The 27,583-nt window shown below is 36.8% G+C and overlaps 1 protein-coding gene across 1 annotated transcript in view; it reads left to right on the top strand.

Moving 5' to 3' along the window:
• The window catches only part of LOC114100048 (organic anion transporter 7-like), a 52,831-nt gene that overhangs the window by 15,727 nt on the left and 9,521 nt on the right, over positions 1 to 27,583 (top strand). Inside the window, exon 5 of the mRNA XM_027944653.2 lies at positions 25,868 to 25,991. Within this exon, the coding sequence (XP_027800454.1) occupies positions 25,868 to 25,991 (124 nt within the window). The remainder of the gene's footprint in view (positions 1 to 25,867; positions 25,992 to 27,583) is intronic.

The raw sequence follows: 27,583 nt of genomic DNA, 5'->3' as shown, positions 1-27,583 counted from the left end.
TTCGAGAACTATGTTGAACAGAAGTGGAGAGAGAGGGCATCCCTGTCTTGTTCCAGATTTTAGAGGGAATGCCTTCAGTTTTTCTCCATTCAGAATGATGCTAGCCTGAGGCTTAGCATAGATTGCTTTTACAATATTGAGGTATGTTCCTGTTATCCCTAGTTTTTCTAGAGTTTTGAACATAAAGGGATGCTGTACTTTGTCGAATGCTTTTTCCGCATCTATCGAGATGATCATATGGTTCTTATTTTTAAGTCTATTGATGTGGTGAATAACATTTATTGATTTCCGTATATTGAACCAGCCTTGCATCCCAGGGATGAATCCTACTTGATCATGGTGCACAATTTTTTTGATATGTTTTTGTATCCGATTCGCCAGAATTTTATTGAGGATTTTTGCGTCTAGGTTCATTAGAGATATTGGTCTGAAGTTTTCTTTCTTTGAAGTGTCTTTGTCTGGTTTAGGTATCAGGGTGATGTTGGCCTCGTAGAATGAATTTGGAAGTTCTCCCTCTTTTTCTATTTCCTGAAGTAGCTTGAAAAGTATTGGTATTAGTTCCTCTTTAAAGGTTTTGTAAAATTCTGCTGTATACCCATCTGGTCCTGGGCTTTTCTTAGTTGGTAGTCTTTTGATGGTTTCTTCTATTTCCTCGATTGATATTGGTCTGTTTAGGTTGTCTATATCCTCCTGACTCAATCTGGGCAGATCATATGACTTAAGAAATTTATCGATGCCTTCACTATCTTCTAATTTATTGGAGTATAAGGATTCAAAATAGTTTTTGATTATCTTCTCTATTTCTGAAGTGTCTGATGTGATATTGCCTTTTTCATCCCTTATGCTAGTAATTTGAGTTCTCTCTCTTCTTCTCTTCGCTAGCATCGCTAAGGGTCTTTCGATTTTGTTTATTTTTTCAAAGAACCAACTTTTAGTTTTGTCAATTTTTTCAATTGTTTCTTTTGTTTTGATTTCATTAATTTCAGCTCTGATTTTAATTATTACTTGCCTTCTACTTCTTTTGCTGTTGTTTTGCTCTTCTTTTTCAAGGATTTTGAGATGAAGTATGAGATCATTTATTTGTTGTTTTTTTCTTTTTTTAAGGAATGAACTCCAAGCAATGAATTTTCCTCTTAGAACTGCTTTCAGTGTGTCCCATAGATTCCGATATGTTGTGTCTGTGTTTTCATTGATCTCTAAGAATTTTTTAATTTCCTTCTTGATGTCTTCTATAACCCATTGATCATTCAGTAACCTATTGTTCATTCTCCAAGTGATGTATGCTTTTTCCTTCCTTCTTTTATCGTTGATTTTCAGTTTCATTCCATTATGATCAGATAAGATGCATGGTATTATCTCTACTCCTTTATATTGTCTAAGAGTTGCCCTGTGACATAATATATGATCTATTTTTGAGAAGGATCCATGTGCTGCTGAGAAAAAAGTGTAACTGCTTGATGTTGGGTGGTATACTCTATATATGTCAATTAGGTCTAGGTTATTAATAGTGTTATTGAGTTCTATAGTTTCTTTATTCAACTTTTGTTTGGAAGACCTGTCCAGTGGCGAGAGAGGTGTGTTGAAGTCTCCCATGATTATGGTATGGTGGTCTATTAGACTCTTGAACTTGAGAAGAGTTTGTTTGAGGAACATAGCTGCACCACTGTTTGGGGCATAAATATTTATGATTGTTATGTCTTGTTGGTGTATGGTTCCCTTAAGCAGTATGTAGTGTCCCTCTTTATCCCTTTTGATTAACTTTGGCTTGAAATCTATTTTATTTGATATGAGTATGGACACTCCTGCTTGTTTCCGAAGTCCATATGAGTGATATGATTTTTCCCAACCTTTCACCTTCAGCCTATGTATGTCTTTTCCTATCAAATGTGTCTCCTGTAGGCAGCATATTGTTGGGTCTTGTTTTGTGATCCATTCTACTAGCCTGTGTCTCTTAATTGGTGAGTTTAAGCCATTAACATTTAGGGTTATTATTGAGATATGGGTTGTTCTTCCAGCCATATTTGTTTATTTCTGTTACTAAACATGGTTTGTTTTCCTCTTTGATTATTCACCCCCCCTTTACTGTCCTACCTCCCACTGTTGGTTTTCATTGTTATTTTCCATTTCCTCTTCCTGTAATGCTTTGGCAAGGATGTTTTGAAGAGATGGTTTTCTAGCTGCGAATTCTTTAAACTTTTGTTTATCATGGAAGGTTTTAATTTCATCCTCCATCCTGAAGCTTAATTTCGCTGGATACACAATTCTTGGTTGGAACCCATTTTCTTTCAGTGTTTGAAATATGTTATTCCAGGATCTTCTAGCTTTCAGAGTCTGTGTTGAAAGATCAGCTGTTATCCTGATTGGCTTACCCCTAAATGTAATCTGCTTCCTTTCTCTTGTAGCTTTTAAAATTCTCTCCTTATTCTGTATGTTGGGCATCTTCATTATAATGTGTCTAGGTGTGGATCTCTTATGATTTTGCACATTCGGCGTCCTGTAGGCTTCTAGGATTTGGGATTCTGTCTCATTCTTCAAGTCTGGGAAGTTTTCTTGTATTATTTCATTGAGTAGACTGCTCATTCCTTTGGTTTGGAGCTCTGTACCTTCCTGTATCCCAATGACTCTTAAGTTTGGTCTCTTAATGTTATCCCATATTTCTTGGATGTTCTGCTCATGGTTTCTTAACAGTCTTGCTGAGCTGTCTATGTTCTTTTCCAGTTGAAATACTTTGTCTTCATTGTCTGATGTTCTATCTTCTAAGTGTTCTACTCTGCTGGTAGTAGTCTCCATTGAGTTTTTAAGTTGGTTTATTGCTTCCTGCATTTCTAGGATTTCTGATTGTTTGTTTTTTTATAACCTCTATCTCCCTGTATAGTTGATCCTTTGCTTCCTGGATTTGTTTGCATAATTCATTGTCGAAGTGATCTTTCATTGTCTGATTTTGCTGTTTAATGTCTTCCTTGATACTCCAGATCATCTGAAGCATGTATATCCTGAATTCTTTATCTGACATTCCATCTGCTGCAGCTGTTACCTCTTCTAAAGTTGCGTTGACCTGCATTGCTTGTGGTCCTTTCTTTCCTTGTCTTTTCATACTGCTTGCGTATCTTTCCTGCAGGTGCGGGCGGCGGCTCTGCTCTCTCCTTATTCCAATTGGGGTGTTGTGGCTACCACGCCGGCAGGTCACTGGGCCTGTTCTGGGAGCTGGCGGCGGCTCTGTTCTGCCCCTACTCCAATTGGGGTAATGAGTGTACCACGCCGGCAGGCCACCGGGCCTGATCCGCCGGTCGGTTGCAGGTTTGCCTACCCTGCAGGCGCGGGTTGCGGCTCTACTCTGCCCCTACTCCAAATGGGGTGACGTGTCTGTCGTACTGGCAGGCCACTGGGCCTGTCCCGCTGGTCGGTCGCAGATCTGCCCACCTTTCGGGCACGGGTGGAGGCTCTGCTCTGCCCCTACTCCAATTTGGGTGTCGTGACTACCCCGCCTGCAGGACGCTGGGCCTGTTCCTGGCACGGGCGGCGACTCTGCTCTGCCACTACTCCAATTAGGGTGGTGTTTGTACCCCGCCCGCAGGCTCCTGGGCCTGATCCGCCGGTCTGTTGTAGGTCTGCCTACCTTGGAGGCGCAGGCGGCGGATCTGCCCTGCCCCTCCTACCACGCCTGTGGACCCCTGGGCCTGATCTGCAGGTTGATCACTGGTCTGCTCACCCTGCGGGCACGGGTGGCGGTTCCGCTCCGCCCCCACTCCAATTTAGGTCACGTGACCACCACACGGGCAGGGCCTGATCCGGGCGTGGGAGAAGGATCTGCTCTGCCCCTACTCCAGTTGGGATGACGTGTGTACCACACTGGCAGGCCACTGGGCCTGACCCGCCAGGCTGTCACAGGTCTGTTTACCTTGCAAGCGCGAATGGCGGCTCTGCCCTGCCCCTCCTACCATGCCCATGTACCACTGGGTCGCGGGTCTGCCCACCTTGCGGGTGCGGGTGGCGGCTCTGCTCCGCCCCCTCTCCAATTGGGGTCACGCGGTCACCACGCTGGCGAGCCGCTGGGCCTGCTCCGGGCGCTGGCGGTGGCCTGGCTCCTCCCCTCTGGCTCAACGACAAATTGAGGAGACTCGGGTGACTGTGCCTCACCCCCCCTACCAGGAGACCAACTGCTTATGTCACCACTGGTATTGATGAAGTTCTCTCCTCCGCCGCTTTCTGCTGACATCAGATCTCTGCCATGTTGGTATCCTATGCGAATGGCAGCTTTTCGTTCCCCTTGCCGGGCAACCAAAGCAATGGATGAGTCCTGACCGGCCCTCAGCAGGACCCGGACCGAGAAGCAGTTTCCGCGGGCTCCTAGCCCCGGTCCAGGGAAGTTCCGGGAGCCGGAACTCGGCCGCTCCGTGCTCGGTGTAAGCTCCTATAAGTGTAAGCTCCAAGAAGCAGTCCCCGCGGGCTCAGTTCTGGGAGCCGGAATTCGGCTGCTTAGTGCTTGGTGTATACTCTGATAGGAGCAGGGTCCAAGAAGCAGCCTCCGCAGGCTCCGCAGCCCTGGGCCAGGGAGGTTCCGGGACGGTTCCGGGAGCCGGAACTCGGCCGCCCCGCGCTCGGTGTTCGCTCCGATAAGGTCAGGTTCTAAGAAGCACCCAGGCGCTGAACCCTAGCAATCTGTCTGCAAGCCGCAGGCGAATTGCAGCCTGAAATTACCTGATCTATGGCTGAATGTTGATATAGCTCTTGAAACTATCCAGGTCAGTTAAGCAACAGTAGGAAATAAAAGGAATGCACACAGGAAAGGAAGTAGTCGAATTTTCACTGTATGAATATAATATAATACTCTAATTGGAAGATTCAAAAACTTCTATTAATAAAATAATTCAGTGAAGTTACTGGGAAATAAATCAGCATTTTAAAAATTAATAACTTTTCTAAACACTAATAATGACTTTGTTAAAAGTGATCAGGAAAACAAATCTATTTGCTATAGGCTCAAAAACAAAGCAAAATGAAAAAAAAAAACAATCCTTAGAAATAGGCTGGGTGCAGTAATGCATGTCTATAATCTCAGTGATTTATTAGTCTGAAATAGGATAGTCAAAAGTTATAGGTCAGCCTGGGCACCTTAGTGAGACCCTGTCTCAAAAGAAAATAGAAAATGATAGTATGTTCAGTGGTAGATCATGCCTAAGTAAAATCTCTATTATTCCCCATGACCAAAACAAACACTTAATCAACAACAAAACCCAACATTTGAAGAATGAATAAAACTAGATCTCTATTCTTTACCCTGCACAAAATTCAACTCAAAATGGATCAAAGACCCTAGAATTAGACCAAAAATTGTGCAGATGACAGATGGAAACCTATGATTAACATTCAATCTATTGATATTGGCAAAGATTTTCTTAATAAGATTCATGAAGCTCATTAAATAAAACCAAAAAACAATAAGTAGGATTATATCCAATTAAAAAGCATCTGAATAGCAAAATAAACAATTTAAGATGAATAAAGAGCCCACAGAATGGGAGAAAATCCTTGCTACATCTTCTAACAGGGGACAAAATCCAGAATGTATAAAAAGCTTAGAAAACAACAAAAACAACCAACAAAACAAAACAAAACAAAAAACAGTGACTAAATGGCCAGTGATAAAACAAATATTTCTCAAGATAAAAATACAAATGATAGTCAACAAATATTTTTAAATTTTTGTACATCTTTAGATATCAGGGAAATGAACATCAAAAAAAAAATCAAATAAATTTCATCTTAGTCCAATTCAAAATTCAAATATCAAGAATGAAAATAATGATAAGCATTGGAAATTATTTATTTGAATGGGTGCATTTATACATTGTTATTGGGTCTGCAAATTGGTACAATGACTATGGAAATTAGTATGGAGATTCTTCAAAAATTAGGAATGAAACCACCATATGATCCAGCTCTCACAAGTCATTGGATTTACCCAAAATTACTAAAACTAGTATTCTACATGACACATGCATACCAGTATTCATTGCCATGAAATTCACAATAGCCAAGTTATTAAACCAGTCTAGTATCCATCAACAGATGAGTGCATAAAGAAAATGTGATTTATATACACAATGGAGCTTCACTCAACTCATAAAGAATAAAATTATGTCATTTTTTGGTAAATGGATGCAACTGGGAAGCATCATGCTATGTTAAATATGCGACCTCAGAAAATCAAGTGTCATGTTTTCTCTCAGGTGTGGAGGATAAAGACAGAAAAAAGAAAAATGCAGGGGAAATATCAAAATAGAAGGCAGATAGTACAATAAAGGAAAGGGACCTATGGTAAAGAGGAAGGAAGGTATTAGCCAGTAAAATTGACCCAATTATACGTATGTTTTATGGATGCATGAGCATGTTTTTATTTGCTCTTTTTAGTTATATGTGACAGTAGAATGTATTTTGACATATCATACATACATGGAGTACAACTATCATTTTTTTGTGGTTGTACATGATGTGGAGTTACACATGTAGTGTATTCATATATGCACATAGAAAAAGTGTGTCTGGTTCATTCTACTGCCTTTCCCATTCCCATCTATCCCTGTTCCCTCCATTTATCCTTGTCTAATCCAGTGAACCTCCACTCCTCCCTCCCCACCACCAATGTATCACCATCCACATATCAGACAGAGAATTTGGCCTTTGGTTCTTTCAGAACTGTCATATTTCACTTAGCAAGGTGGTCCCCAGTTCCATCAATTTACCAGCAATTGCCATAATTTTATTCTTCTTTATGTAAGAGTAATATTTCATTTTTTATATGTACCACATTTTCTTTGTGCATTCATCTATTAAAGGGCACCCAGGGTGGTTCCATAGCTGAGCTATTGTAAATTGAGCTGCTTTGAAAATTGATGTGGCCATGTCTCCATAGCATGCTGATTTTAAGTCCTTTGAATATATGCCAAGGAGTGGGATAACTGAGTCAAATGGTGGTTCCATTCCAAGATTTTGGAGAAATTTTCTATACTGCTGTGCACAGTGGTGGCACCAATTTTCAGTCCTACCAGCAATGTATGAGTGTACCTTTATCCCCATATCCTTGCCAACATTTACTGTTACTTGTATTCTTGATAATTGCCAATGTGACTAGAGTAAGATAAAATCTCAGTGTAGTTTTGTTTTGCATCTTTTTAAAAAATATTTATCTTATAGTTTTAGGTGGACACATATCTTTATTTTTTTATTTTTATGTGGTGTTGAGGATCGAACCAGTGCCCTGCGCATGCCAGGCGAGCGTGCTAACACTTGAGCCACATTCCCAGCCCATTTTGCATCTTTTTAATTGCTAGAGATGTTGTACTCTTTTTCATATATTTTTTGAGCATTCATATTTCTTCTTCTGTCAAGTGTCTGTTCATTTCTGCAGCACATTTATTGACTGGGTTATTTATTTATTTTTTCTCTGGTGTTAAGTTTTTTGAGTTCTTTTATATATCCTGGAGATTAATGCTGTACCTGAGGTGCAGGTGACAAAGATTTTTCTCCCACTGTATAGAGTCTCCCTTCATGTTATTGATTGTTCCCTTTTCTGTGAAGAATTGTTTAGTTTGATACAATCCCATTTGCTGATTCTTGATTTTACTTCTTGTGCTTTAGTAGTCTAGTTGAGGGATTTGGTTCCTAAGCTGACATGATAAAGATTTGGACCTACATTTTCCTTCTAGAAGATGCAGGGGTATAATTTCATTTTATTACATATGGATTTTCAGTTTTCCCAGCACTGAGAGGCAAACTTTTTTCCAATGAATGTTTTTGGCACTTTTGTATAGTATGAGATAACTGTTTTTATGTGTGTTTGTCTCTGCATCTTCTATTTTGTACCACTGGTCTTCATGACTATCTTGGTGTCGATACTATGCTATAGCTCTGTAGTATAATTTAATGTCTGATAATATGATGCTTCTTGCTTCACTTATCTTGCTGAGAATGTCTTTGGTATTCTAGAGCTCTATTTTTTTTTCAAATTAATGTCATTACTGTTGTCTCTATTGCATGAAGAATGTCATTGGACCCTAATATAAGTGGGATTCAATTTATATTAATTTTATAGTTTTAGGTGGACACATATCTTTATTTTTTTTTTGTTAGTATGACCATTTTGACAGAATAATTCTATTCTATTAAGCCAAGAATACGAAAGTGTTTCCCATCTTCTAATGCCTTCTTCAACTTCTTTCTTTAGTGTCCTGTAGTTTCATTTAAGAAGTGTTTTGGCTCTTTGTTCGATTGATTCCTAAATTTTTAAAAATATTTTTATTTTTTAGTTGTAGTTGGACACAATACCTTTATTTCACTTATTTATTTTTATGTGCTGCTAAGGATTGAACCAAGGTTCTTATACGTGCAAGGTGAGCGCTCTACCACTGAGCCACAACCCCAGCCCCTCCTAAATATTTTTTTGAGGCTAATATGAATTGGATAATTTTATGTTTCAGTTGATTCATCATTGATGTATAGGAACCCACTTGACTTATGGGTGTTAATTTTATATCTTGCTACATTGCTGAATTCATTTACTAGCTCTAGAAGTTTTCTGGTGGAGTGTTTTGGGTCTCCTAAATCTGGAATTATGTCATCACTACACAGTCATAATTTGGTTCTTCTTTTTCTATTTGTACCCTTTTAATGTCTTTCTTGTGTCTAATTGCTCTGGATAGAGTTTCCAGGATGATGTTGGATAAAAGTGGTGAAAGGGGGCATCCCTGTCTTGTTCCAGTTCTTAGAGGAAATGCTTTCAATTTCTCTCCATTTAGAATGATGTTGGCCTTGGGTTTAGCATAGATTACTTTTACAATGTCAATGTATGTTCTTACTATCCCTAGTTCTTCTATTGTTTTGAAAATGAGTGGATGCTACATTTTGTCAAATGCTTTTTCTGTATCTATTGAGATAATCATGTGATTCTTGTCTCTAAGTTTATTGATGTGATTAATTATGTTTATTGATTTCCATGTATTCAAACAAATTTGAATTCCTGTGATAAACCTCACTTTATCATGGTGCTCTATCTTTTCAATTTTTTTATTTGTTTTAATTAGTTATATATGAGAGAGAATGCACTTTGATACATTGTATAAATTGGAGTATAATTTCTCATTCTTCTTGTACATAATGGGGAACCACACCAGTTGTATAGTTATATATGTACATAGGTTAATAATTTCTGATTCATTCTTCTAAACTTTTAACCCCCCATACCCCCCTCCTTCCTTCACTCCCCTCTATCTTAACTAAATCGATTCTTCCCTACCCACCACCTCTGTAGTGAATTCTCATCCACAAAGTAGAGCAAACCTCTAGCTTTTGGTTATTGGCTTATTTCACTTAGCATGATATTCTCCAGCTCCATCCACTCACTGGTAAATGACATAATTTCATTCATTCATTTATATATATATATATATATATATATATATATATATATATATATATATATATATATATATATATATATATATCTATCTTACATTTACATATTTTTATTCATTCATCTGTTGAAGGGGACCATTTGGTTCCAAATTGTGCTATTAGGCTGCTATAAAAGTTTGATGTAGCTGCATCACTGCAATACACTTGTTTTAAGTCCTTCGGGTATGAACTGAGAGGTGGGATAGATGGTTCAAATGGTGGTTCCCTTCCAAGTTTTCTGAGAATCTTCATGCTGCTTTCCAGAGTGGTTGCACTGATTTGCATTCCCATCAGCAATGTTCCCCCCCATATCCTTGCAAACTTCTATTCTTGTTTTTATTCTTCACAATTGCCATTCTGTCTGGTGTGAGATAAATCTTAAAGTAGTTTTGATTTGCATTTCTCTAATTGCTAGTGATGGTGAACGTTTTACATATATTTGATGATTGACTGTATTTTGACTTCTGTGAAGTGTATGTTTAGTTCCTTAGCTCATTTATTGATTGGGTTACTTTTTTTTTGGTGTTAAGTTTTTTGGGTTCTTATATATATCCCAGAGATTAATGCTCTCTCTGAGGTGCTGGTGACACAGATTTCAAAGATTTCTTCCATTCTCTAGGCTCTCTCTTCATGTAATTGAATGTTTCCATTCCTGAGAAGAAGCTTTTTGGTTTAAATTCACCCCACTTATGGTATTCTTGATTTTACTTCTTGTGCTTTAGGAATCTTGTTAAAGAAGTTAGATCCTAAGCTGATATGATGAAGATTTGAGCCTACTTTTTCTTCTATTAGGCACAGAGTCTCATTAATATTTTTTTTGTGATTTGCCAGTATTTTCTTAAGAATTTTTGCATCTAAATTCATTAGGGATAATGGTCTGATATTTTCTTTACTTGATGGGTCTTTGTCTGGTTTTGGTATCAGGATTATAGAATGAGTGTGGAAGATTTCCCTTCATTTCTATTTTGTGGCATAATTTGAAGAGAATAGGTGTAATTTCTTTGAAGGTCTGGTAGACTTCATCTGAGAAACCATATGGTCCTGAGCTTTTCTTTCTTGATAGTTTTTATGGCATCTTCAATTTCATTACTTGAAATTGATTCATTTAAATTTTGTATGTCCTCCTGATTCAGTTTTTGTAGGTTATATATCTCTAGAAAATTGTCAATGTCATTAAGATTTGCTATTTTATTAGAGTATAAATTTAATAGTTTCTGGTTATCATCTGTATTTCAGTAGTGTCTGTTGTGACATTTCCTTTTTCATTACGAATTTTAGTAATTTGAGTTTTCTCTCTCTTTCTATTTGTTAGCTTGGCTAAGGGTTCATCAATATAATCGATTTTTTTTCCCCAAAGGACAAAGTTTTCCCTTCTGTTGATTTTTTGGATTTTTTGTTTTGATTTCAGCTCTGATTTTAATTATTTCTTTTCTTCTAATGCTTTTAATGTTGATTTATTGTAGGGCTTTGAGATATAATGTTATGTTATTTATTTGTTGACTTTCTATTTTTAAGGAATGAGGATTATTAGGACTGTTTTCATAGTGTCCTGGAGATTTTGATAGGTTGTTTCACTATTCTCATTTACCTGTATTTTAAAATTTTATCCCTGATTTCTTCTGCTATCTGTTTGTCATTCAATAACATATTATCTTGTCTCCATGTGCTTCAGTAGCTTCTATTTTTAATTTATCATTAATTTATAATTTTATTTTATGCAAAGGATCATCTTTGTTTTTTGTATTTGCTAACAGTTTCTGTATGACCTATAAAATGGTCTATTTTAGAGAAGGATCTGTGTTCTGCTGAGGTAAAAAGTGATTCAGCCTTTGATGGATGAAATATTTTATATATGTCTGTTAAATCTAAATTTTAGATTGTATTTCTATAGCTTTTTTATTTAGTTTTTATTTTGATGATATCCAGTGGTGAGAGAGATGTGTTAAAGTCTCACAGTATTATTATGTTTTATTCTATTTCATTCTTAACATTGACAATGTTTTTTTCGATGTACATTGATGCTCCATTATTTGAAGCAAAAATATTTATTATTATTATATCTTGTTGATGTATAATTCCTTTAAGCTGTATGAAGTGTTCTTCTTTGTCCCTTCTAATTAAGTTAGGCAAAGTTCACTTTATCTCTTTTGAGCATCTAAACTCCTTCTTGTCATGAGATTTGTGTGTATGATGTGTTTTTTCCCATGTTTTTATATTCAGTTTGTGGACGTATTTCCATATTATATGAGTATTGTGGAGACAGCACATTGTTGGGTCTTGTTTTTTAATCCAATCTGCCAGTCTGTCTTTTGATTGATGAGTTTAGGCCATTAACATTCATTGCTATTATTGAGAAGTGATTTTTACTATCTGCGATGTTGATTTATTTCTGCTTTTGACTTTGAATTAGTTTCTCCATTGATTCACTGTTCTTTTAGTGTACTTCCTCTATTTGCTGGTTTTCATTTTTGATTTTTGATTTCTTCTTCATGACCTCTCTTATTTAGTATGTTTTGTAGTGCAGGCTTTCTAGTTGTGAATTCCTTTAACTTTTGTTTATAATGGAAGGTTTTTTAATTCCAAAATCAATTCTGAAGCTTAATTGCTTAGTGTTTTGGGGCATAGTATTCTTGGCTGGCATCCATTTTTATCAGAGCTTGTTATATATTAATCCAGGACCTACTAGCTTTAAGGGTCTGGGTTGAGAGATCAGCTGAGATCTGGATTGGTTTTCTTCTAAGTGTTACCTTTAATTTTTCTCTGACAGCCTTTAAAATTCGATCTTTATTTCATATGGTAGGTATCTTCATAATCATGTGTCTTTGTGTGGGGCTGTTTTAATTTTGTATATTGGGGTCCTGTAAGCCTCCTGTATTTGATTTTTCCTTTTAATTTTTTAGGTTTTGGAAAATTTCTGATGTTATTTCAGTGAAAAGTCTGTGCATTCCTTTGGTTTGTATCTCCAAGCCTTCATTTACCTTAATAGGTGTTAAATTTGGTCTATTCAGATTATCCCATATTTCTTGTAAGTTCTGTTTGTGGTCTTTTAACATCTTTTCTTCATGGTCAACTTTGTTTTCAATATTATGTGTTGCCTTTGTTGCCTGAAACTCCATCTTCCAAGTGATCTAGTCTGATTGTAATGTTTTCCAATGAATATTTAATTTGGTTTGTGGATTCCTTCATTTCACATGTTTCTACTTTTTATTTTAGAATTTCTATCTCCTTATTGAAGTGATATTTCACTTTTTTGCATTTTCTCTCTGATTTCTCTCCTTATATCATCCTTCACTTTGCAGATAAGTTTAGCTATGTACATTCTAAACTCCTTCTCTGGAATTTCTTTCACTGTGGTGTGGAATGGTTTCTGTTATTGGAGTATCTTGGTTTGTGTGGTGTAATTTGCTACCTTGTCTTTTCATTTTGTTTGTGCACCAACCCATCTAACAGTATGGATTTGAGGTAGTGGAGTTTCAACTCTGTGGACTTCTGGTGTCCCTGAACATTTACAGTATATCACTGCTTAGTGGGAAACAAATAATAACAATTACCAGTAGACAGAAATCATATGATCAGTTTTATCTACAATAAAAACAGCAAGCTTTCAAAAGGATTTACAATTTCAAATGGTGGACAGGGAGAGAACAGAGTGATATAGGATGTTTTGATTATGAAGGAGGAGGAGAAAAGATAGAAGTAAAAAAATAAAGAGTGAAAACAATGCTGATTGGCTGATAGTGGAAGAAAATAGAGAAAGAGAATCAAGGGGTTTCCTTCGTAAGAGAAAATATACATATAGAGTAAAAATTTAAAAAAATAACAAATGCAAATAAAAGAATACAAAGCAAAACTAAATATACCAATCAAGCATCCTAGTCCTCAAAAAACTGAACCATAAAATATAACTGGCTTCAAAATGCTAGAAAAGAGGGGGAAAAACAAATATGAGTATATATAAATATCTATGAATCACAATTAAACTGAAAAAAGAATTGAAGAAAACAAAAAGAAAAAAAAATTCAATGAAAAGTTAATGAATTCTTTACATTAAACTTCAAAATATTCTCAGTTTCTTTTCTCAGCAGTTTTAGGTGGTCATCTGGAGCATGATGGTCCACCTTTGGGATTGCTGGAGTGAGAAAGGTAATCCCATAGGTGGAATGACTGGAGGGAAGGTTTAAACTTAAGCAGACTCAAGGCTCTTCACTGAATGCCAATTGGTCTGGCTATTTAAAAACAGTACACCTCCAGGGCCCAGCCATTGCTGGTGTACACTGGAAGAATGTACTCTAGGGAACTCCCCTGGATTCCACTTCTGTGGAGGAGGAGCAAATTCTTAGTGCAGTATGTCACCTTCAGACAGCACATTTTCCTGTCTTGGGTTAAGTCTCCAAACTCAATCACTCTTTCCCCTGCCCTTCTGAATTTCTGGCCAGACATGTGTCTCTCAGCCAGTTCTGCAAGCAACCAGATTGCAGGGGGAGGGGTAGAACCAAGTTGGTTTCCACAACCAGTTGTCCTCTGTGTAAATCTCTCTCCATGTGTGATTTTCTCCCAGTCACTTAAGCACACTCTTTGTTGTGTAGTTTGTGTTTAATGGGCCTGTATTTCGGGCCAAACTCATGTTAGCTAAGAACTGGCTCCTGCAGCTGGCAGCTCCTGTACTGAGGCAGCAAATTGTTTCCTTCTTCTTTCCTCTACATGCTGCCAGGAAAGATGGGGGCTTCTTTCCTGCACAAGAATATTGTGTATCACACCTTTCAGTTTAGTGGGGCAATGTTCTTGATCTCTAAATGCTTCATACCCAGACATGCCTCACCCCTCTAAAATGTAGGCACTTTTTCCTTTCACTTTGCACATGGTGTGTCTGATCTGGCTGCTTCTTCTTGCCCAGCTATGGCAGTGGCTGGAATGCTGGGTATTTTTATTTTATTTTATTATAGCCAACCTCCTGGGTTCTTGATCTGCATTGAATGTCCAGATTTAAATTCCAGTCAATCCCCACTCCTCCCACCCTTTGTGCTGTTGTTGTTGTTGTCCTACCTTGCTGAGAAGCTTCTTGTCTGCTTTCCTGGTTTCATTTCTTGGAGCAGCCAGGAAATCAACCTCTTATATTCTGCCATTTGACAAAAACATGTATAAATATGTAAAAACAAATTCCACTGTGAAGTACAATGTAACAATAAAATGGAAACAGAAGCATAAGAAGCAAAGTTTTTTTTTTTTTTACATTATGTGAATTCAATCTTCACACTATTTTTTTCTTTTGCTGTGCAGAAGCTTTTTAATTTGACACCATCCAATTATGGTTTCTTGGTTTTATCTCTTGAGTTCTTGGAGTTTTATTAATGAAGTCACTGCCTCCTCCTGAATGTGGCAATGTAATCCTTGCATTTTATTCTCTCAGTTGCAACATGTCTGGTCTAATTCCTAGGTCTTTGATCCACTAACTCAAAATTTCTAAGTCTTTGATCCATTAACTCAAAATGGTAACTCAAGACTTTTGTGCAGGGTGAGAGATAAGAATCTAATTTTATTCTTCTACATATGGATATCTAATTTTCCTAGCAAAATGTGTTTAAAATGTTGTCTTTTCACCAATGTATGTTTTTTGACAACTTTGGCAAGAATCAGATGTATCTGCATGGATTTGTCTCTGTGTCTTCTATTCTTTTCCATTGGCCTTCATGTGTGATTTAACAAGTTTGGTTGCATTTGAATAATTCTCTCACAGTTTGTAGGTTCTAACATTTGAAACAGATACAAAAGTCTGTTTCAAAAATTTCTAATTTGATATAACTTTCCTATGTTCATATACGAATATACCACCAGTGAAACTCCCCGTCATGTACAACCAGAAGAATTGGGTCCTAAGTAGGATAAGTTACACTACATATATGTATAATATATCAAAATACATTCTATTTTCATGTATATATAAAATAACTATTTTTTAAAAACTTTATCAACAAATAATCTTAACTTCTCTATGATAATTTATTTAACAACTGACTGATAATAATTAATACCTACAATATCCCCTATATAACTATTTCACTGCAGTTTTCTTTTGTGCTCTAACTTTACTGTAACCATTTGAACCTCTGTATCTCCTCCCTTACCCACCACCTTCCTTGATTGACTTCCCATTTTTCTGTATTTTCTTTATTTTGTATAACATCTTAAATTTTAATGGAATATAAAATTATGAATGTGTAGCTGTTTCATTCTATTCTCTATTGCTGTTCATAGACATTCTTTTGGGAGGGATCAGAGTAATAGAGATCTTTAGAAATTACATTTGTAATATTTGTGAACATATGGCCTAATTTAAAACTATCACTCTTACTTTCTGCTTTCAAAGTGGCATTAAAGTTAAAATTAATAATGGAATTTTTCTGAGCTTATTTGCTAAAGCGAAGATATATCTTCAGATTAAGAGTTATTACAAAAAGATAACTACTCACCAAAATATCCTCCATATCAAAGAGGAAGAGGAGTTTATCTCAACAGATGCACAAGCCTAGGACTTCTCAACATGCGAGGAATGATGCCAGCAAGTCTCCATCCAAATTTACATTTCCTAAATAAAAAAAACCCACACATATTTAAAGGGATGAATTTCCAGAAGGAGACAATAAATGTTGATTATTAAAACAATTAATGAATTAAAAGAAGATATAAGGAAAAGATTGAGAGAAAATATATTAGGTGGAAAATCATTTCAATAAAAGATTGATTAAGAAAGAAACTCAACCAGAACTCCTGGAAATTAAAAACACAATAAATAGAATAAAAATTAATTTGGAAGAATCAACAAGAGATTAGATTTTGTAGAAAACAGAGCTTCAGACCTTGAAGACAGGTTATATAAACTTGAATTCTTACAAGCACAAAAATAGAAATAAAATCATTATCAGAATATACAAGAATTATGGGAAAATATTAAGAGGCCAAACTTGACTTTGTGAATTTGATGGTAAATGAATGGATCTGGAGATTATCATGCTAAGTAAAATAAGATAATTCCCCAAACAGCAAAGTCAAATGTTCTCTCTGATATGCAGATGGAAACACACAACAAAGGAAGAAGAGTAGAAGTTCAGTGGACTTGACAAAGGGAAATAAAGGGAAGGAGAGGAGATAGGAATAGGAAGGACAGTAGAATGAATTGGACATAATTTTCCCATGTTCATATATGAATATCTGATCAGTGAAACTCCATGTCATATAACACAAAAAGAATGGGTTCTTAATTAGAATAATTTATATTCCATGTACATATAATATGTCAAAATATACTCTAATGTCATGTATATCTTAAAAAAACAAAAGAGAAAAACATCATTGGAATTGAAAAGGGCATGGAGATACAAGCTAATGGTACTAAGAACTTTTCAGCTGAATAATAGAAAAAAATTCAAACCTTAGGTATTAGATGAACCTAGACATGTAGAAGTCATATAGAACCAAACATATACAATAACAAAACAAAAATTTCTCTAAGACACATCATAATCAAAATGCTTAATATAGAGAATAAGGATAGAACTTTCAAACTTCAAGGAAAAATGTCAGAGCCAGGCACTGTGGTACATGTATAATCCCAGTGGCTCAGGAGGCCCCTACTTCAAAGCCAGCCGTAGCAACTTATGGAGGCACTAAGCAACTCAGTGAGACCCTGTCTGTAAAAAAATACAAAAAAATGGATCACTGGTTAAGTGCCTCTGAGTTCAATCCCCAGGAGAGAGAGAGAGAGAGAGAGAGAGAGAGAGAGAGAGAGAGAGAGATTAGGACACATTAGAGCTAAACCAATACAGATAACCCCTTAGTTCTTCACACCATTTTAAATCCAGGAAGGCATATAATGAGGCAATCCAATCTCTGAAAGAAAATTTCCAACCAAGATCACTATATACAGCAACACTATCCTTTAGAATCAAATAAAAAATAAAAACTTCCAAACATGAGAATATATTAAAAAAATTCATGACTGCAAAGCAGCACTACAAAAAATACTTTAAAAATACTACCCATATAAGAATTTAAAAACAACCCCAACTTGCCTCTAAATGTGGGCTGCCATTTTTTCTCTTTCAGCTTTTAAAATTCGATTTTTATTCTGTGTAGTAGATGGTTAATTTTGATGTACTTTAGGAGGGATGTTTTTTCATCTTATCTATTTGGGGTTTGAAATGCCTCTTGTATTTGGATTTCCACCTCATTATTACAGTTTGGAAAACTTTTTTATATAGTTTCCTGGAAATTTTATACATTTCTTTAGTTTGTATTTTGTTGCCTTCTACACAAAGAGTCTTAGATTTGGGCTATTAATACTCTCTCTGATTTCTTGTATATTCTGGTCATGATTTGTTACCATTATTTTATTGTTATTTCATTTCTGGTATATTATCTCTTAGTTCATTTTATAGATATAATTTTAGTACACTGAACAGTTTAATTATCAACTGGTTTAGTCAGCTTTTTGCCACTGCAAACTAAAGACCCAACAAGAACAATATTAGAGGAGGAAAACTTGATTTGGGAGCTCACGGATTCAGAGGTCTCAATCATTAGATAGCAGGATCCCAACCTCAGGGCTCAAGGTGAGGCTACTCATCATTGCAGAGGTAAGCAGTTCACATGATGAGCAAAAGGGAGAGAGAGAGAGAGAGAGAGAGAGAGAGAGAGAGAGAGAGAGAGAGAGAGAGGGAGAGAGAGAGAGAGAGAGATCCACTTGCCAGATACAAATACATACCCCAAAACCATGTCCTCAAAACCCACCACTGCAGTTACCACTCAGTCAATGTCTATTAAGGGATTAATTCACTGACTGGGTTAAGACTCTCACAACTCTATCATTTCTCCTCAGAACCTTCTTGCATTTTCTCAAACATAAGATTTGGGGGAACACATCACATCCAAATCATACATAAACTTTCTAAATTCTTTTTCTGGCATTTCCTCCATTATGATATCAATGGGATTAGTTGCATTCTGAGGTATTTGGAGTGACTAGTTCCCTTGCTTTTTCATATTGTTAGAATTCCTTAAGGGGTATTTATCTCTTTTACTTTTATATAAAGAACAATTTCTTGTTATTCTGTGGATTGGGTGAATGTCTTGGTGTCCACATTTCACTCAAGTTAAACTTTCTATTATGTCCAGTATCTAACAGCACAATAAGAAGAGAGAGATTAATTTCAAGTAGTTACAACCAGTTCAGAACAATTTCAAACCAATAAATCTTTAAAAAATTTATTACAAATGTTCTTCAGAAATACACTAGTCTGAGTGGTAAATGGGGGTGATTTTATTTAATTGGTTGATAAATAAGTTAATAAGGAAGCCAAATTATTTTAAGACTATATTTGGCTTTGAACCTTTGTGTGGAGTCTTATCCTGCATGCTAAATTCTCATGCCCCTAGGATTGAATAGATGAAGTTCTCGGGTAGGCATGTGGATTTCCAATATCACTGAAGTGTTCTACCCATAGGTCATGGTAGCAGACCACTATGGGTAGATGGTGAATGGAAAGTTTTGTGTAGCCCCCCTACTGGCCACCAAATAATTGTCCATCCCTAAAAGAATTCTGCCCATCTGTTCAATTTTCCTGTCCTTTTCAACTGATCATTCACACCATAGAGTGCAAAGGGAGAGCAGGTTGTACTCTCCTCTGTTTCTGTCATGAATCCCCTGGATCTGCCATTCACTATGATTGTGTTGGGATCATGATTTTTCAGGTGAACTTGAGATAACATAGTAAGCACTGGCTGAGACAAAAAAAAGTGGAAGTTTTTGTAAAGAACTCTCAAGTTCCTACGGGAAAATGATTCAGCTTAAACTCCTAGAGTTAGATCTCTATTTCTTTATTTACATGAAGCATATTTTGAACACCAGTTCACCCCAGGGCATTTGTATCTGCCAAGTCTAGACTGCCTTTTAAAGGTGTTTATGTGTTGAATTTGTTCACTGTGTTTCTCTTTCCTTTTGTGGTGGTGCAGCATCTCTGCTGCTGCCAGGCTCTGGTGTGTTTTCTTATATCCTTTGTTCTCAACACCTGAATTTCTGGGCTTCTCTGACTCTCTGACAGACAAATATTGATTTATAATTGCCGCAGCCCGGCTGGCTGGGCAAAATAACCGGGGGGTGACGAACAACTTGTGTACGTTGATATAGCAGGAGTGGGAGCCGTTTATTGCAGGACAGGAGCAGTATTTATACATTCCACACAGCTTATCTAATTAACATAAACTAGATACATCAGTCAACCAATCAGGAATCTCTACACTTAATGGCTCGCTTTTGTTACTTCTCAAACCACTCCCTCTGGCATTTTGCCAGGCACCATCCAGACTTGTTTACGAACTCTAACATTCCCCTGGCTAAATGCCAGGTGTTATTATGACTTGTTTACAGACTCTAACATTTCCCCCTTTTGTTTAATTTAAATAACAACCATAGTGGTTTTTACACAAACACCATAAATAACCTGCTACAAACAGAAAGGGAGGATACAAAATGCCACAATACCAAGCCAATTGATGGCTCCATGCAAGAAGCCCTTGGAAAAATTATACCAGCAATGACACCGTTAGCAAAGATACCTAGTTACAATTTGTTATAGATTACAGTTTGTTGTCTCAGTCCAGATAAAGCAGTGTCTCAATAGATTAACTCACAGTCCAGGTAAATCACAGTCCGGTAGGTTCTGCAGGCAGCTAGCTTAAATCACAGTCCAGGTAAGTTCTTCAGGCAGCTAGCTTGATCCGAAGTCTCGTCCGGTTCTCAGCAACACTGGAAATTCTTCCACCTTCGTCTTCACTGGCACAAAGGCAGGAACTCCGGATGGCTAAAGAAAATCCTGTAGCATTCTACTAAGAAAACAACCTTCTGAACAATTTAGTACATTATCTCAAGGTTTTTTTTGCATTTGAAATAAGCATTAATAGTGCTCATTACTCATCAGCTTCCAGGTGTGGGAGAACCATTGTAGCTTAGTTATTGGCATTGAAAATGACCAAATATCAGGGACACCAGTAGCGTCTTCTGCTGGCTGTAGTGCCTGGGCAGCCCCAGATGGCCCTGGGGAGTGTCCCGGACTCAAACTGCTACTGGGCACAGGGAGCAAGAGCCTGCAAGACTGTGCCTCCAGGTCAGGTCTAGATTTGGGCTCGTGGCAGTGGAAGAGCTAGCTCCCTGGCCAGGAGGCGGGGAAGGGCCAGTCGCCGCCGCCTTTTGGAAAATCCTTGCTGTGCTGTGACCGGCTTGCACACTCGGCAGCTGCCTCTCCGCTTCACGCACCCTCCGGTAACGAAAAGTATTTAGTAATAGCCTTTTGCTGCAACTTTTTTCCTGATCATCCTTCTTCTTCTGAACTTTCTTTTTCTTTCTGACTAGAGTTCCTGGGCTCTTATCAACACATGCCCTAACTATTCTTGGTTCCACTGGGGTGCCTTCTTCCCTTAGTAATTTACTTCCCACCCCTTCCATATTTTCATCATAAAGACAATACAATACACTGAGACAAAACAAGACACAAACATACTGTATCAATCTTCTCCATTTTCTGGAAATGGTCATTTTTCCTCTCGTCCTATCTGTCTAGGGACGAGCAGATTTGCTCCCGTCCTATCTATGGACGGGCAGCTTTTTTCGTCACTTACCCCCGAGTGTCCCGGGGCTCCCCGTACGGGCAACCATCTGCCGCAGCCCGGCTGGCTGGGCAAAATAACCGGGGGGTGACGAACAACTTGTGTACGTTGATACAGCAGGAGTGGGAGCCGTTTATTGCAGGACAGGAGCAGTATTTATACATTCCACACAGCTTATCTAATTAACATAAACTAGATACATCAGTCAACCAATCAGGAATCTCTACACTTAATGGCTCGCTTTTGTTACTTCTCAAACCACTCCCTCTGGCATTTTGCCAGGCACCATCCAGACTTGTTTACGAACTCTAACATTCCCCTGGCTAAATGCCAGGTGTTATTTTGACTTGTTTACAGACTCTAACATATAATTACACCCACCTTGTAATTAAGACGTATTACTGTTTATTCAATTCCAAAAATCAGATAAGTGGGAAGTGCTTTCTTCCTCTACTCACCATTTGGGAGCCTCCAAACAACACACGGCTGAACAAGAACTGGATATGAGAAAAAGTCAGCAGAAATATTAAAAATTCTTAGAAAAAAACAAGAATAATTTTAGTCCACGGCCAGCGCAGATGGTGAGAACAGTTAGGTCACATGGGAAAATCCTCAGGGAGTTTAAATTAAAGACAGAGACACCATTTTGTGAGGTTTTACTGAAAAGGGGAGTGGGGGAGAAAAAATGCAAGAGAGTGAGCATGCTAGGGAGAGGGCTTTAATAACTGGGAAACAAAAAATGAAAGAATTCTGGGTGAAAATCCCATCCAATGAAGGTCAAGGGGAGCAGTGTTGCAAGGTCAGTTGCGATGATTGGATCTTTGGGGCAGTGGCGAGACACTCCTCCACACAGACAAACTCTGGAATCCAAGAAGGGTGGGGAAAGCTCTGCCACATTAAAAGTGACTGAGCGCTTCACACCCAGCTGGGGAGGAAACTCAGTCATGTGCAAAGATGGTCTCCCACAAATAATGATACAACATACCAAGAATCTGGGATTCTTAGAATACAGATCTTAAATATATATATATATATATATATATATATATATATATATATATATATATATATATATATATATAATGTATTAAATGCCTACATTTAAAATAGAAATATCCCCCCCAAAAATCTAATGCTACATCTCAAGGCCATAGGCAACCAGGATCAAACTAATTCTATGTCCATTAGATGATAGGAATTAATTAAAATATAAATAAATGAAATAGAAAATGAAAAAAACAAAACTCCCAAATTCACAGGATTAATGTAACAAATTGTTGATTATTGGAAAAAATAAAGAAGGCTGAAGGCTGATAAACCATTATCTAATTATAAGAAAAAGAGGAAAGAATCATATAAAGAAAATTATTGCTACATGGGGACATATAACCACAGACATTTTTGAAATACAGAGGACCATTAAGGACTATTTTAAAAACTTATTTTCATATACATTAGGAAATCTAGATGGTATTGACAAATTTGTAAAAATATGTGATTTACCTAAACTTGAGCCAAAGTGTATAGAAAAGCTAAGTGGATCAATAAAAAGCAATATGATTGAAGCAAAAATAAAGACCCTTGTGACAAAGAAAATTCTGGTGTTAGTTGGATTTTTGGCTGCATTCTATGAGATCTTTAAAGAAGAGACCTTCTCAAGACTCTCTAACTTGTTTCATGAGATAAAAAGGTGGATAATATTTACAGATTTATTCCATGAAGAGAATAAAACCCTGATATCAAAACCAGATACTGATAAATCAAGGAAGGAAAACTGCAGACCAACATCCTTGCTGTATCTCATATCAGATAAAGTGGACTGCAAGCCAAAATTGATCAGAAGAGACAAAGAAGACTATTTCATACTGCTTAATGGATTTACAGATTTAATGCCATCCCCATCAAAATGCTAATGAAATTCTTCACAGAACCGGGAAAACAGTCCTAAAATTCATTTGGAAGAATTAAAGATGTAGAATGTCCAAAACAATATGAGCAATAAACAAAATGCTGGAGGCATCACAATGTCCTTTAACTTATATTACAGAGCTATAGTAACAAGACCAGCATGGAACTGGCACAGAGGTAGACATGAGGACCAATTAAACAGAACAGAAGACAGAGAGAAAAATCCACATAAATACAGTCATGATCCTTGTCAAGGGGTGTTGAAAACATACAGTGGAGAAGATAGTCTTTTTAAGAAATGGTCCTGGGAAAGCTGGATATTCATATATAGAAGAATGGAATTATATCCCTACCTCTCATCCTATATAATAGTCAAGTCAAATTAGCTCAAGGACACAGAAGTTAGAACAGAAACTCAGCAACTGCTAGAAGAAAACATTAGTTCAACATTCCAACATATTGGTGAAGGTATGGATCCTACAGCATAAGAAATAAAACAAAGAACCAATAAGTGGGATGGTATGAAATTTTAAAAACAAATTGCAGAGCAAGAAAACAAGAACATGAAGAGAGATCCTACTGAATGGGAGAAAATATTTGCCAACTGCTCTTTCTGCAGGGAATTAACATTCATAATACATAAAGAACCCACAAAACCTTAAAATCAGAAAAATTCATGATCAATAAATGGGCAAAGCAAATGAGACATATTTCTCAAAAGAAGAAATACAAATACATAAAAAGTTTAATATCCTTAGCAATCATGGAAATGCAAATAAACACTACACTGGGATTTAATCTCACCCCATTGAGAATGGCATTCATCAGTATACAAATAGCAATAAATGCTGATGAGAATGAGGGGGAAAATACACTTATACAATGTTGGTGTAACTGTAAACTCCTACAACCACTGGGGGCAGCAGTATGGAGATCATTCAGAAGACTAGAAAAAGAATCACCACTCCTCTCTATCTATCCACAAAAACTAAAATCAGCATTCTATAGTGATACATGCATACCTATATTTATGGCAACACAATTCACAATACCCAAGTTATGGAACCATCCTTAATGTCCATCAACAGATAAGTGGATAAAGAAAATGTGATATATATATATATATATATATATATATATATATATATATATATATATATATATATATATATATATACACACACACACACACACACAAAGTGGAGTTTTACTTATCAAAAAATTAAATTAAGTCATTTTCTGGTAAATGGATGGATCTGAAGCACATCAACTAAGTGAAATACATCATACTTTAGAAGATCAATGGTCAAATGTTCTCTCTCATATGCAGAAATGAGAGAGAAAAAAGAAATAAAAAAGGGCTATCACAAAAATGTGAGACCCATAGAGTAGTGACAGGAAATGTAAATGTAATGAAAGGGGAGGTATGTAAAAAATAAATTCAACTAAATTATGGTATTGCCATGAAAAAAGGTACCACAATGAATCCATTTATATATATAATTAAAACCACTAATTAAAATATAATAGAAGAGAGACCAGTGGAGGAGAGGAAGGGGATCATGGTGAGGGAGTAGGGAATGGAGAAGGGCAGATACTGGGGAATAAGATAGATAAATTATGCTGTATGCATCTATGAATGTGGCACCATGAATCCCAGTATCATATATAGTTATAATAGATTAATAAAAATTAAGTTTTAGTTTGACTCTGCCACTTCCTATTTTAGGGACTTGATAAAATTTATATTATTTTAGTACAATTTTTGGTAATGACCACTATTATGCTCTATCTCTGTACTTTTTTTGAAAACTGAAATTATATAGTGACTATGAAGATGCTTGATGAAAACTAAATGTATTCCATAAACATAAAACAATGAAACAATAAAGACATTTCCATCACATCAGGAAGCACTTGAAGATTAGATAGCCACAACTATGCCATGTAGTTTTGTGTGTAGCTTTCAATGAAAAATGCCCAACAGAGAATATTTGGGTGAGTTATAACTTTGGAAGTGATAATGGATGAGAGAAAGAACATATTTCCATCTATAGCTATTTAATGAAGGAGGAGCACTGTTTCTCCAGTTGGAAAATATAGGATGCCTGGACATCTTACATAATTTTTTCCATAGATCTTCTTCCTTTCCTGTCTTTAGAAAGCCTTAAGACAGGCTTTGATGTTCTTCCTCCCAAGAGGCTGGCTCAGTGGAGGAGGCCCATTTGGTGAGGAATGACTCTCAGACAGATGATTACAGATTGAGAGAGTGAGATGATTTCTGGCAGACAAGAGGGTGTACCCTGTGGTGCACTCATCCATGATGTCATTCATCCTCATAACAAATCTGCAAACTGATGACGTTGCTGTCCCCATTACATAGATGAGAGTGTCCAGGCAGACTGAGCTGTTTGTGTATCAGATTCCATCAGAGTGGCAGGAGCAGGAGTGCTTCCAGTCTGCATGGGACCTTCAGTAAGCAAAAATATTTTAAGGTGCTTATTTTAGGAAAAGAACACTTTATAAATCAACGTTTCTTTTGCCCTTACAAGTAACTTGGAGAAGGTCTGAACAGCCAAGTGTCCCTCATGCTTCAGTGCTATGAGTGCCATAGTCAAGGTGTGTCCAACCAAGAAGGCTGCTAATAGGAAGGACTCCATGTCTGCCATCCCAGCTGTGCAGGTGTACTGCATGCAGGCATCATTTCCTGTTTGCCCAATTATGGTACCAGGCAACATGACAGTGTGTTTCTTGGCTTAATTGAGTAACTGGTAGGTATTAGATTGAAGGAGAATGAAGGTAATGTGGTAAATACCATGTTAGAGTTGACTACACTTCTATCATCTTTGATCAGGTGGATGTCAGAATCAGCTCGGTGGCTGATTACCAACAACAAACCCGAGGAGAGCTTACAGGAACTTAAAAAAGCTGCAAGGGTGAATGGAATGAAGACTTGTGCAGATGCCTTAACCATGGAGGTGAGCAGGATGGGAGGTGCTTTTGAGACAAGGAAGACATAGCCTGACGTATTATTAATAGGTGTCCAAAGATGCAATATGCAATCACTGAAAAGGTTGAACACAGATATTTTATTCAGAGGAGGCAAAGAGCCCATTTTTTCTTTCTTTTGCTCCTCATAATCAATTCACATATCTCCTTCCACAGGATTTTATTCTTTATATTTGATTACTTTTCATTCTGACAAGTAACCCTGTATGTTTTTATATTTACAGTGTGATGTTTTGAAGAATATATACAGGGTAGAATGGTTAAGTCTAGCTAATTAAACCAATTAATTAAACTAATTAATTAAAAGTCTTAATAAATCAACAGTATAGTCAGCTTTTAGTGGCAGTGACCAAAATACCTGACAAGAACAATTTTGCTCAGGAAAAGTTTATTTTAGGCTCACAGTTTCAGAGGATTCAGTCCATTGTCAGCTGACTCTATAGGTCTGGTCCAGTGGCAAGATGAAGCATTCTTTGCAGAGGGCTTTGCAGAGGAAGGCTGTGCACTTCATGCCTATCATGAAATTAATAGAGAGAAGAAGGAGTCTGAAACAAAGCATTATAATCCCTAGGGTATGTCCCGAGTGACCCACTTCCTCCAGCCAAACTGAACTTGCCTACAGTAACCATTGTAATAAATTCAAAATTTCTAATGCTTCAAAAGAATTAATCCACTCACTAGGTTATGCATCTCACCATCTAATTATTTCACCTCTCAATACCACAGGAAATTTGGGGGGACCCTTCATATCAAAAACTATAAAAACCAATAATTAGTTTAAATGTCACAAGTCAAAAATGCATTTAATACATGTCACCTACTGAATACTTTGGTATAAAAACACAGTACCTGGTAGAGTATTGGTTGTTACCCTAAAGATCATGTGGATGGTGGGAACTGTGGCTCACTGCAGGTGCCTAACATGTTGAAAGAATGTAATGGAGTACCCGGAAACAAAAGATCAAGGTTCAAAGTGTAGTTTCTATAAAATGTATATAACATTTGTACCTCGGCAAAGTTGAATAATTTTCAGTTGTGATATAATAAATTTTATTTTTTCAGTCATCTGTTAGCTCTCTATTTATTTATCTTAATTTTGGAAATTGAACCTATTGGTGCTTTACCACTGAACTACATCCCCAGTCCTTTTATTTTTTTGAGGCAGGCTTCTACTAAGTTGTTGAGGCTAGCCTTAAACTTGTGATGCTTCTGCCACAGCCTCATGATTTCCTGGGATTACAGACATGCACCATCATGCCCAACCTATTCATTCATCTGTTAATGAACACTTGAGTTGGTTCCATATCAGGGCTATTGTAAATGATGATATATAAACTTATGAATGCAGATGTCTCCTTGATATACTGATTTCATTTCCTTTGGACATATACCCTGAATATAGCAATCATATTTTTAATTTTTTGAAGAAACTCCATACTATTTCCCATAATGATTGTAATAATTTTCATTTCCATAAACAGTGTGCAAGTGTTCCCTGTTGTTTACATTCTCATCCACATTTGTAATCCTTTGGTTTTTTGATAATAGCCATTCTAAGTGG

Source organism: Marmota flaviventris, chromosome 9, assembly GCF_047511675.1.
Source record: "Marmota flaviventris isolate mMarFla1 chromosome 9, mMarFla1.hap1, whole genome shotgun sequence".
Lineage (NCBI taxonomy): Eukaryota > Metazoa > Chordata > Mammalia > Rodentia > Sciuridae > Marmota > Marmota flaviventris.
This window is presented reverse-complemented; position numbering and strand designations above follow the sequence as displayed.